We start from the raw sequence: 13,992 nt of genomic DNA, 5'->3' as shown, positions 1-13,992 counted from the left end.
TGCATCTGTAAATTCAAAGAGTGCAAATAAAAAGGCACTGTTAAAATATTCATGCCAACTCTCGGCATATTTTGATGCCCTGCTAGTTGATAAATATTTCAATGGAGGTATAATCTTTCAGCTTGGGTCATAAGCACTTGTAAAAGGAAACAGATTATGTGCAATCATTTCACAGGCCGTTTCCTATAGCTGCATCATGGGAGTGTAATATTTATTGTTCTCTGACATGCAGTTATCATAACATTGAGGAGGTTTGGATTAAAGGGAACCTGAGTGATTTATGGGGAGGATTCTAGGAAAAAGGATGGCAAGTGATTGACTAACTTCCCGTCTAATTTGTAGTTGTATTATTAGTCTCAGTCTGGGTGATCAAGTATGTGGGCAATGAAGAAATAAAAGGAAAGTGGGAGTTAAAATATGGCGAGTTAAATAGCATTATCCTTGCAGTGAGGACGAGTTACCCGTGCAGTGAGGGCGAGTTACCCTTGCAAAGAGGCAAGTTACCCTAGCAGTGAGGCAACTTACCCTTGCAGAGAGGCGAGTTACCCTAGCAGTGAGACAAGTTACCCTTGCAGAGAGGCAAGTTACCCTTGCAGAGAAGCAAGTTACCCTTGCAGAGAGACAAGTTACCTTTGCAGCGAGACAAGTTACCCTTGCAGAGAGGCGAGTTACCCTAGCAGTGAGACAAGTTACCCTTGCAGAGAGGCAAGTTACCCTTGCAGAGAGGCAAGTTACCCTTGCAGTGAGATGAGTTACACCCTGCAGACAAGGTAGTTGACTTCTTGTAATCTGTGCAGGAGGTAACTTGCCTTTCTGTAACTCGCCCATTTGTAACTCATTAACCTGTTCTTTAAGAAGACTGTCAATGAGTTTAAGTTGAGGTTGGACAACATGATCAGCTGTGCTGAAGATGATACTAAAAATTAGTCCTTAAATATTTCATATTTTGCCACCTCAGGTGCGAAAAAATTTGACACCGGCATAATCATGGGTATTTTAAGTTGATGTGATGTTGTGTATGTAGACACAGGAATTTTGAATAGCTTTGTGTGATGGTGCTATTGGAAATTGGAATATCCAATGGTGCCATAACAAGGAGATTATTGCTAATGAATATGCGGATAATTAACTTTCTTATGGCAAGAGCAGTCCCTTAGGTTAATGTTTTAGTGGGCTTGAAATTCATCACATGCAAAGCCAGGTATTCCTCCCGGTATCAACAGTGCAAAAATTGAATTAGCATTGAGCCACGAAACCTGAACTCAATCAGATGGAAATCTAAGCCTCCGCACATAAAAAATGAGATGGAAATAAGATGGAGAGAGAGAGGAAGATGTGAGTGCTCATTGGGGATGACAAGTGATTGTCTTTTTGAGAGGTGGATCAATAGATGAGGAAGGTTATACATACCTACATCAATAATTTCAAGGTTTTGTGCAAGTAGGTCCTATCTGCAATAGCTGCCCTTTACACATTTGGCAGCTTTTGTATTCTATAGTGTACACATCTAAAAATATGACCCCAGGCAGCTATTGCAGATTCAACATTATTTGGACAATATGGGGGTTGTAATTGTTGGATAATTCTTTTCTAATACGGAATAATGCATGACCATGATGGCCAAGCGGTTTCCAACGATTACACACTGTACTACATGTGTGGTGCTATGTTTAGATGCCAGTAAATTTGGAGCTCCAGGATGCAATAGGTGCCTACATGTAGTCTGCAAATTCCATTTTGTGAATTGAAATACCAGTTTCCAACAGTTTTTCAAATTGCATCCTCATCATGACCATTATTGTTAGCATGGATTTAGCTTAAAATGACATTAATTAGTCTGACAAAGTCTTTTCTTCTCTTAGAAGTTAATTCCACCAAAACATTGAATTCTGTTTTCTTTACCGGAAAAACAGAAGACTTAGGGCTCTAATGTAGGCCATAGGGGAAATTTGCAGACACTAGCATAGCTGATTAACTGTATTAGCTAAGTTCAAGCTTAGACTAAGTTTGTGTGTTGTAGTGCCAGCCCATAGGGTTTGTTTTTTTCCTTCGTTCACAACCACCTGAACGTTCAATTGGATTTACCTTTCGACTTGGCCAGACTCATCCATAGCACAACATTTCAAAGGTTAAATTTGATCAGCGATCACCAGGAGAATTTATATGTTGTTGCAGTAGGATTTACTAACATTTGCAAGAGTATTAAAGATGCCATATCAACTAAGTGATCAACTGCTTGCTTTGGTTGAACAGTGGGTTTCCCCAGCCTGGCAAGTATTTGATTTGGAATATATCCCCGAAGATAATAAGGAGGGGGTGGGAGTAAAGATAATCGCGTGGTGGAAGAATGCGGGGAGTATGTAATGCTCCAATTTCATATCCCATAGCTAGGGAATGTCTTTGGGCAGTCTATCAGAATGTGATAAATGTTAAAAGGGTAATATCATGGAAGTACTGAAAATTGAAAATAGAAATGCAGTTTGGAACTAGAAGGCTATATATTTGTACACAAATACGGCTATACCCGCATGTTATCGGTTTACACAAACTTACAGTCCTTATTTGCTGAGGACTTAGGTTGCTGTTGTCAGTCTCTCTAATTCACAGTGAAGCTATGCAATTTGATAGATTGAAATTCACAATATGCAATTTGATTAGGGGAAAGCTATTCCAAAGGGAGTATGTAAATTAAATCGAACAGCCTTTTCAGAGGGAGTATGTAAATTAAATGGAACAGCTATTTTGGGATCATTTCAGAGGGAGTATGTAAATTAAATGGAACAGCCAAAGGTATGTAATTTGAATGGAACAGCCTTAAGGGCGTACTACACCCATATATTGGTTTGATTGGTCTAAAAAAATATTTTTTCATTTATAGCTAGGCGATATATGCACGGATCATGTGAAATAATAAAAATTATGAAAAAAACTTTGTAAAAGTGTCCTGTTTCACCTTTTTGTCGTAAAGTTGACTGGTTGATAAGGACGCTTATTTTTTAGCGATATTTAGTCTATCAGGCGGTGATGGAAGCGATAACGCCAATTTTGAGGTCGCCATTGGATTAACACATAATCATGAAATCTTCACAAGCAATTCTAAATTTGTTATGTGGTGTCAAAGCAAAATTATTTTACTCTAAAACCGTCGGGGTACGACAATGTACCACACTGCAAGTATGTTAATTTTCCATTTGTAATTGCTAACCGTGTATTTTGAATGGGGCTGTCAGCCTGTATCTTCGCCAGCCTCGTGCGTCCACGTGTTGCGTTCCTATGCCACCTGCGTCTATGTCAATCTCTATAGGGATGGGCGATACCAGCTTTTGGTACCGATTGTCGATCTAGACATGGAAATAGTATTTCCATGATCTAGAGCAGTCAGGGGTAAATGGGGCGAATTTTTAGAAAAAATAAAATAAAATGAAAATAAAATGGCCGCGGAGCGCGCTTGCGCGACGCAGGGTGTTGTCTAAGGGGGGATGTTCCCCCCTCAGAAGTAAGAAACTTGTGCAAAATGAAGATCTAATTGAAGCGATTTGGTGGACAATTTTGGCACTATTAGGCCTAATAGTGTAAAATTTTAGTTGAAAAAGCCGCAAATTTGTAAAATTAATGACGGTCCATGAAACCTTCCGTGGACAAGTTTTCCCTATAAATTGTGTTAACATAGGAAATTTGCAAATGTCGAAAGAAGAGCGAAAATGGTCATATGTTTATCCACTACGCTGTCTGAGGACGGATGTTCCCTCCTGTTTGAAAAATGTGCAAAATGATCAGGGATGCAAATTGTGCGGGAGCGGGAGCACTGCTCCTAGGAAATGAGAGTTAAAATTAAGGAAATAATGCCATGGGAAGAAAAAAAGAAAGAGAGGAAAAAGGAGGGAAGAAAAGAAAAGAGTAGAGGAAGGGGAAAGAGGAAAGAAAAAGAAGAGGAGTGAGGTACAACTTAGGGGAGGGCTGTGAGGCAGTGAAGCTACTGAATGGAAAAGAGGAAATCTTTAAAGACACTGGTTGTGCCAATTTGGAGGAATTCACAATATTGTTCAAGACATAAGTGCTAACAAGAGGACTGGGTTGGTGTTAGAATATGGAAATGGGATATGAGGAAATTTACAATAATCATCACCATAGGCCTATAGGAGGTATTCAATATAATTTAACAGGAAAAAAAGAAGTTGGATGAAGACAGGTGGAAACAGGGCACATAGCTTAGGAAATTTACAGAGGCGGCAATCATATCTGAGGAAATTTATAGAGAGGCAGCAATGAGGATTTTATGGGAACAAAAGTTATGAAGGAATTCAGTGTATCAATACTAATATTGACAGAATTTAAAAAGAAGAACCATGAAGCACTGAACAAGTACTCCCTCTGACAAAAAATGAAAGAAGAAATGGGGGGTGGTAAAGGAAAATAAAAGGGAAAGGAGCCTAAAACTAGTGTAACATAGCATTTTTTTGTTACTACACAGCACAAGACATTTTTCTCATATAAAGTCTTTTTTGGATACTTGAAGACTTTAACATTGAGTCGTTCTAAAAATACACAATATGTATAACATTCCCATCTTTTGAAATATAGAATAAAGCTATTTATGCATGGTATGATTGAGGAAATTTTGAGTCTAAAACCTTGCTCCTGAGGAAGAAATCACAATTTGCACCCTGGTCCAATTCAAGCCATTTATTTGGTGCATCATTTTACACTATTCAAATCAATTGCTTATAAAAAAGGGCCCGAACTCAATTTGCAAAATTCGAGATTCAGAACATGGTAAAAGCCGTGCATAAATCGATGAAGTCGGCAGGAATAATGACTTTGGTGGCAAAATGTGACGGACCCTGCATATCGGCGGGGCCGCAGTAATTTTCACATGCTTTAGGATGCGGACCCGCCTTCAAGCCCAATGCCTAAAATAATCGCAGGCCATTATTATAGGACCTACTTCAAATCGACCCGACTCATGGGTTTTTATTAAGCATGGGCCTACTCAATTACGTGAAATTTTAACCTTCCTTTTCTCTTCTCCTTTTCTCCTTTTCTCTCTCCTCCCCTTTCTCTTCTCTTCTCTTCTCGCCTTTCCTCTTTTTTTTTTTTTTGGGGGGTAGCGGGTCAGTCGGCGTTCCCCCTAAAATCTGCGCCTGAAATGAGTAGGATGTGTTTGTTCAGGGATGCGGGCGTGTGGCTGTAGGCCTACCACATTAATGAACTAAACTTACCCTTCGTGGGATTACGACTCGTAAACAAAAACAACACAGGTGATAATAAAACCAGTAGCAAACATCACTTTAATCAACTAGATGCAACAAGCTTAATACAACTTTCTTTTTAAAGCCTTGTAGGCCTATACGATCGTTCAAATTTTTAGATGTTTCTTTTTTCTTCCAAAATGATAAAATAGGCCTAGTTAAAGGCCCATTCAGTGATTTTCTTATCCGGACGATAGTAAAAATCATCAAAATTCAGATTTTTGTACCTTTGTCATTGTCATAGATGTGCTAAACGCCATTTCCGCCATTTTGGATTTTTGCCATTTTTTTGCATTTTAAAACCAAAGACCAATTTTTTCTTCATTTTTTAAAGTCCCCAATTAATCTCTATGCAATTACCTATCATGTGAGACATGTTATGGCTTGGCTTCGATTTAGTTTTCTTCTTCTGACAATTTTAACTTTACGGCCACCATCTTGGATTTTGAGCTGAATTTTCATAAATTTTCCAGTTTTACCGGATTTTTAAGCCGAAGGCGATTTTTTTCTTCAAATTTGGCAGTCGCCAAGTAATCCTTTTACAATTATCGTCCATATAGTACATGCAAATTGGTTGGCTTCGACTTTATCTTTTTTTGACCTTTTTTGAACAAGTGATCGCGGTCTATGTAGGCCTACATCAACCCCTGTGATCCTACAAACAATTTTAATTTTTTACACTTGCGCTGGGATCACTGAATGGGTCTTTAATATGCAATCATTATGAAAGTTCCCAATACATTTGGAAGCGAAAAACATTGGAAATTTGCAAAAAAAACCAGCATCATAAACTTCACCTCTATCACTCGAAATATCACGCCATCAGGCATGGTATGCCGATGAGTGTATATCCCATACACAATCCCATTCATTCATTCATTCATTCATTCATTCATATTTATTCGGCAAAATCGACAAGAACAATAAATATAATCAATCACAAATTATCACAAATTTAGCATATATGAAATACATGGATACAAGCAAAGACACCAAAAAGCCGAAATGCTAGGATAACCCATAAAGTCTAGCTGCAAATGGGGGACAATCCATTGGAATTAAATCACTATACCACAAACAATTTATTAAGCTACCTGAAGTTGCTAATAGAGAATGACAGATTAGAATATTTGCTTATATTTGTTTTCAATTTTCAAATATTTTTGTTTTCAATACGTTTCATAATAGTACATTTTATTTTTGCTATCTGTCAAAAGTAGCCGATACCCATTACGATACCACTGGTATCGTAATTGTAGCAAATACCGCCCAACACCGAAATGAAAATTCAGTTAAAATGGCGGCGTTTATTTATGGAAATATCATACACTGGCAGCGGTTGTTTCAAGTGAAAATGGAGTGGATTGAGGTGTCCGATGTAAGTACAAATGGTGGCATATTAATTATACTCCAACATACACTGGTTATGTTCCCATTTTAGTTGATTTTGTGCAATAAGTTGCGAGAAATTAACTAATTGTCCCAAACACATACTTGCCGTACATCGTTTCACGTTATATTCAATGTTCGTGTTTTACTTAGTCTGACGGCCCTAAAAATCATTTAATACTTAAAACCAAGACATTGACTGTTCTTTAATTTCAACCTTATCAAACCTGAAACAAATATGCTGCCTTGCGAACACAAATTTTGCATATCATTGTCAACTGGAAGGGGGAAAAATAAGTTTAATTTCATTGATAACATGAAATTGATGCATATTAATGTTTTCAAAGCTGTGCATAATTAATTAATTTCCCCCAAAAAATAAATGTTATAGTTTTAGCGTCTGTCATAAATGCTTAACATGTGTGTGTAATTTGATTTACGATAGCAATTCTGAAATTCTCAAGAAACTCGATTTCATGAATGCATGCCTATGTACCACTTCCGGGCTTCTACCTTTAAAAGCATGTAAGCTACATTGATACCGATGTCACCAATAGAACGAGAAGATTTGCCCCTTCATTTTGCATACCACTTTGACCAATTTTTTTTTCTGATTTCTTCACAAAATGCAAAAACCCATAAAAAAATCCAATGGGTGTAGTACCCCCTTAACGCTTCACACATGGTATTTCCAATTATCATCATCTATAATTATTATAGGCCTAATACGCTATTGAAATTCACAATATGCACTTTGATTAGGGGAAAGCTATTCCAGAGGGGGTATGTAAATTAAATGGAACAGCCATTTCAGAGGGAGTATGTAAATTAAATGGAACAGCCTATTTTGTGGCTATTTCAGAGGGAGTATGTAAATTAAATAGAACAGCCTTAACGCTTCTGTCATCTATATTATTATAATTACGCTATTGTCTGTGAATGGGGTGGAGTGGGTGTTATAAACAATATAATTACATGAGGTGCAATCTGTGTACAAACTCCCAGCCCTGAAGCTGCTTTATTTGATTATAAACGACGGCCCTTTTTAACCTTTGGGGCCCTGGCCCATAATATTTGACTTATGAGGCTCATGTACACATGTTGAAGTATAATTCTCAAGTGCTATCAGTAGACTCAAGCTGGGCACTGTAGCTGCTTTATTTACTGAATAACGGCTGACCCTATGTTTTAGCGTTTGGGGCCCTGGGCCCATATTATGTGACATATGGGGCTCATATATACATATAACAATGTAATTCTCAGGTGCAGTCTGTGTACAAACTCTGAGCTCTGAAGCAGCTTTATTTGGTGAAAACCGGCCGGCCCTTTGCTTTAACATTTAGGGCCCTGGGGCCCATATTATGTGACACATGGGGTTCATATATACATATAACAATATAATGCTGAAGACTTATTAGTGTACCAAATCTAAACCCTGTAGCTACTTTATTTGCTGAGAAACTTGACCGCCCTTTGTTTTAACATTTGGGCATCTGGGGCCCCTAGCCTTAAACATCTGGGGCCAAAATGGGCAGAAGACACATTACAACTTAGGGCCCATACATGTGCCACATATGAGCCCTAGTGCCCTTGTAGTTTTATAGCCAGCCTTGTTAATCTGTTGCCCCTTATTTTAACATTTGGGGCCCTGGGGCCCATAATATATGACATGTGGGGCTCATGTATACTTGTATATATAGAGTACCCCTGGATCTATCAGTGTACCAACTCAGGGCCCCGAGGCTGCTTCATTTAATGAGAAACAGCATGCTTTGTATTTTTACATTTGGGCCCCTGGGGCCCGTGACCTTTGACCTCTGGGGCCAAGATGTGCAAAGGATAAATCTCACGGGGTAGGGCCCATAAGTGTACCACATATGGGCCCTGGGGCCCTTGTAGTTTTAGCGCTAGCTCTGTCAATCTGTTGCCCTTATTTTAACAATTGGGGCCCTGGGGCCCATAATATATGACATATGGGGCTCATGTATACTTGTATATATAGAGTACCCTGGGGCTATCAGTGTACCAACTCAGGGCCATGAGGCTGCTTCATTTGATGAGAAACGGCATGCTTTGTATTTTTTTTTTTTTTTTTTTTGGGGCCCGTTTCTTTGACCTCTTTTTCCAAGATTGGCATAGGATAAATCTACGGTTAGGGCCCATAAGTGTACCACATATGGGCCCTGTTGCCCTTGTAGTTTTAGCGCTAGCCTTGACAGAATGTTGTGTTTGATGGAGAAGGAGGAAGAGGAGGAGAAGGAGAAGAAACCATAGAATGGCAATATACCCGTTCATGCTTCGCATGCGGGTATAATTAAGAGTGACAGATTTAGGGTAAAATGCAAAATGATTATTAATTTTACAGCATTTAGAGATGGGGTAACATTTCCTTTGCATCAGAATCTCCAGTATGATAATGTTGTGCATAATAGTGATGAAAGTACTATAACTTTGTATATACTGTATTGTCTGTAACAAATGCTCCCCTTCTAATAAATGCCCCCCTCCAATTTTCAATGAAAAATTGACAAAAATGCAAACATTTCCATGCCATATTGTGTGAGTAAGCTTGAAACTTGCATCAGTCTTGTCAGTGATGATTGCTAAATTGCATGGACAAAACCCAGTATGACTCAAACTTCTATCCATTTCATTGCCTAATTATGGTAGAATTTCACTAATTTCAGATTCTTGCTTGATGATGCACTTCGCTGAGTGTAATTTTGTTGTATTTACTACGAAAATCAACAAAAAATGTTGTGTTCCTCCTCCCATCTATTCAAAATTTTTGGATTCCCCCCTTGGTTTTTCATTTTCCTACAATTAAAACTTAACATTCCCCCTCATGGTTCAAGTAAAAAATTCAGACTCTGTCTTCAAGACTAAAAAAAAATCCGGATTCCCCCTTACCCCCCCTGTCAATATTGAATGGTCCATTTATACAATAGATGGTAATTGCCTGTTGGTAAATATTTCTTCAGAATATTTATATAGCGATCAAAACACAGCACAATGATTGAAAACAAAAATGTCATCTTTCATTCAATTCAACATACAAAGTTGTCATTCAGTCAGATTTCTTCATTTTTGCTGGTGTTGCCAGACGTTTAAATGTGAGGGAGTTATTATGGCACATTCGCTAGTTCTCTTTGAGTGCTGCAAATAAACTAGGAAGGGATGGCCTGGGGATCAGGGTGTTGGGATGTTATCATAGTGTTCATCCTGGCATAATGTGCTGTGCTCCGATGAACATGATAAATCTAGGACATGTCACTCAAATTGAATGGGCCTTGTTGAATCAAAAATCTGTTGCTCGTTGCCCCCAAGAAATCACATTTGGGTGTAGATTTTTTTATTATTGAAAATCAAGAGATAGAAGTATTTGACTGGAGTATTAAATTTGAAAACAATTACATCAAAAGAAAGTTCATGCTTTCTTATTACTGATTTTACAGGTGAACAATCACATTTGTGATGTAACTGTCCCAAATATGAAAACAAACAAAACCTAATGTCTAATAATACTACTTTCCTATTTTGCCATTGCGTGACATTAATTCTTAAATGCGCTTGGGGGATCTATGTAGTGCGCATGAATTCCCAAGTGGCCTGGTGATTTTCTCCGAAATTGGCTGCAAAATTGATGTTTGAGTGAAGAAAATCCGAAACTTGAAATCATCATTTTTAGAAGTGACTTGCTGAACTGAAGATTTGCCAACAAATTATTAAGAGCATGTCAAATTTCACATGTAGATCACTAGATGGCCATTAAGCCACTTGTTTGCAACAAGTTCTTGTAATAACCTCCCCATTTAACACATTGAAAGTTTTTAAGAAAAGAGTTGACAAAATTGTATGGATTTTTTTAGGAATTCACTGCAGCATTAGGATCTCAAACATGCTCATCCATGAGGGCACAGTTGTGAACCCTAATATGCTTGTACATTCATTGAATGACCTTTTAGTATTTGGGTACAAAAACTCATACTCTACAACTTGAGGTCAAATTTGTAGCTAGGGTGGTTAATGAGGGTTATTGGACTCTGCCTCTGGCTGTGAGAACATCTTTGCTCCTACTTGTATCATTGAGTTGTTGTGTGCCATTACTACATATATGGTACCATAAAATGGAGACAGAACTACAACAAATGGTAAGCTTCTAGGATTCATGATAGTTTTATTAATGCTCAACATAATTCCTTGAAACATTTTGATGGAAACATGAGAGAGAAAAGTCGTGAGCCAATGGCATTTTTATCTGGGGAAATATCACTTACAATGTGCTCCATCATACTCCAGTAACGATGCACAGCGCAATTGCGTTATGAGTTTTCATTTCAGCTAGGCCTCCGTTGAACATCCTCTTCAGGCTAATTTGACATTTTAGATTGTGGCTCCTCAAACAAAATGAAATATCGGGTTTCTTTCTTTGCCATGCCCTTGACTGAAGGGAAGATATATATACTGCCACAGTGTTTTCTTACGATTTGCTATTCTCACTATAATACATAGGGATCATATGGCTTAGTGGAGTAGATAGTGTAATTTAATTATCGACTAAGATTACAGTATTCATCAGCAGCATTGAATTTTAAGGAAAAAGGACAATTTTGTTGAAGGTGTAATGAGGGCTCTTCTAATCCTCACCTGCTTAACACGGTGTCTTGTGTGCTTAATTATGTAATCCTTAGCGATTACTGTTAAGTACACTATTTTCGCAGTACAACATTTTTTGCTATTCGGAAAGAACCAGCGGCATGTAATTTTTGTGTGAATTTGATACATTTCTGTAAGTCCTATAGGAAAAAGAAATATTTGCTGTTGAAGAACAGAAAAATGGAGAAACCTGTCATCTTCAAAAATGATTCATCCAACCAATATCGGCCTACATGCGTAGTGGGAGATATTTGCAATATTTAACGAACGGATTGCAGTCCGTTTAAACAAAATGACAAATAACTTGCACCCCTACTGTTCAAAACGGTTAAAATCACAACAAAGTAATAGTAACACGGTAATACCGTTAAAATATCCGCTATTCAGTAGCTGTACACATGGAAGTAGACATTGTAAAGATGCAGTTCTCTAATTGAATGAATTGGCTACTATTAGAGATTTGCATACATAAGATTACATGTTAAAATTGACATTGGCAACCAAACAGGCGGGAGGGGGAGGAGAGCAATAGATACATTGAGAATAGAGAGATAACTACGGTGCCTCAAGGGTGTATGGGATGCCTGTTGGCTTGAACAGGGATTTGTTTGATATCATATAGGGATGTACAGGCAGGTGTAGTGTCTAGATCGTTTTACTGTTTCAAGTTCAAATGACTGCATTGCTATGCTATCATTTGGGGACTTTGTGATGGAGGCTTTCACCTTATTGAGAGAGGTGATATGTGTGTAAAATGACTTGATGATGCATCAGCAGGGAGTTATTATACTTGAATGAAGAGGAAATAACTACAGTTTGTCCACTCTGAATTACGAAGTGACAATGCGCATGTATACAGCACGTAAACAGTGCGCAGAGCTGCATATCTGCTGCAGGTGTGCGTACCTTTAAAGAGTCGGCACAATGTGTGCGTTCACGTCGGTACTTTGTATTTCAGAGCAGACTGACTGTAGCTGTGTACTTGGTTAAATGCCAACTTGAGTTCTAAATGACAATTATGAGAAGTAAGGGATGGTCATTGCAAGGATGCAGAGAGAGACTGTAGCTCAATAGAGATGATCATCTTTAATATTTCCAATGTGAAATATAAATACTGTAACAATGTTGGTATAGCCCTGTAAACCTGTCCCCCACCCTCTGCCAGATGAGTGATTCCACTCCAAAAATGTGGGTGCACTCATACTGGGGGAAGGAGACAGTCCTTGAAAATCTTCCCAATTTGAATAACTTTTATGCACCATTGATTTCTAAGGACTGTCACCGTCCATTTTGCAGCAAACTTTGTTTTCCAATATATTGAACAGTGATGAAGGGGAAATATTGCCTAATTTACATAAATGATTGAATTTATTGTACAATAATAAAGATTTATGGAGAAGCAAATGGCATTTAAATTACCGATCAGCGATTGCTAGTTGCAATTTACACAATGTTTGTTTTGATTGGCCGTAATGAAAATAGATAAGTCAAAACAAACATGGCATCAGTGTTGCAGATGTGACTTTGATTGGCAATTGAAATGCTGTTGAATTCGCCAGACATCTTTAAGTGTGCGTGTGCATACTCAAGCTAGATTTCTGTTCAAATCCAGGACAGAAATCAAAAATTTGAAAATAATATTATAATACAATGTAATAATAATAATATGAAAATAATATTTCATATGATCTATTAATAATTTTTGTATGAACAGATCAATTGTTTATCTTTTTAATGTTTATTTAATCGAATAAATTCAAATCAATCAATGTATTCAAATGATATGCTTTCCATCATCTAATTGTTGTTCCTTCTCTCTTTTCATATTTTCGTTCACATAGGATGACCGACCTGTGGCCAGCCCGATGCCTGTGTGCAGTTTTTGTCAGGCTACGGCGGAGTGTAACCGAGAGGGCAAACCAGAGAAGTTTCTGTCCTGTGCAGACTGTGGCAATAGTGGTAAGGCCGGGTGTATGCATACAGGAAATACTTGAGTAGCAGTGAGGAAACACAATTAGTTAAACATTACCTGTGATTGGGATGGCTATGAGGACACGGGTCAAATGAATTGTCACAGGACTTGAGCTGTGACTTAACCTTTTATAGAATACTAGTACTACTACTACAAGTTTCGCTTTTTACAACGTGAAAATAAATATGAAAATAGCACTTATAAAGTATGTGTAGTGCAAGGAGTTATTTTAATAAGGGTTTTTGCTCTTTATCATGTGAGAATTTGGTTTGCTAATTGCTACAAATATTCAGACAAAAAAGGCTGACATTTTGTTATCGGAATTGTGGACTAGTATTTAAATGATACTTACGCAAATGGCATATTTTGGTTCCAAAATGCAGTTTTTGACATTTGGGGGGAATTTAAAACAAAAATTTTTGTTCGCTTTAGATTCAGAATATATTAAAGATTTAGAAATTTGTATAAAACCAGTGTATTTTTAGATTTTTAAATAGATTGCATATTGTGTGACTGATGTGCGCTTTTTGTGAATTTACATAGGCGTAAATTAGGACTTTGTTGACGCACACAATAACAAAATAATTTTCGCTACTACAAGCTAATCATTGTATAGACAAAATGATCAGATACTACAGCAGATATTGTGGAATAATAAGCCCACATAAAGTGGACTGCTTTACATGATACACCAGGGATTTAGTTCAGTAAAAAGAAACCATAAAA

General features: G+C 37.6%; 1 protein-coding gene across 1 annotated transcript in view; it reads left to right on the top strand.

The window, feature by feature from the left end:
• LOC140159704 (uncharacterized) overlaps window positions 1-13,992 on the top strand; it is a 115,299-nt gene that overhangs the window by 28,823 nt on the left and 72,484 nt on the right. The window contains 1 exon segment of the mRNA XM_072183200.1: window positions 13,136-13,253. Coding sequence (XP_072039301.1) covers window positions 13,136-13,253 — 118 coding nt within the window.

Source organism: Amphiura filiformis, chromosome 8 (genome assembly GCF_039555335.1).
Source record: "Amphiura filiformis chromosome 8, Afil_fr2py, whole genome shotgun sequence".
NCBI lineage: Eukaryota > Metazoa > Echinodermata > Ophiuroidea > Amphilepidida > Amphiuridae > Amphiura > Amphiura filiformis.
Note: the sequence above shows the minus strand (reverse complement) of the source record. Positions and strands in the feature narration are given on the sequence as shown.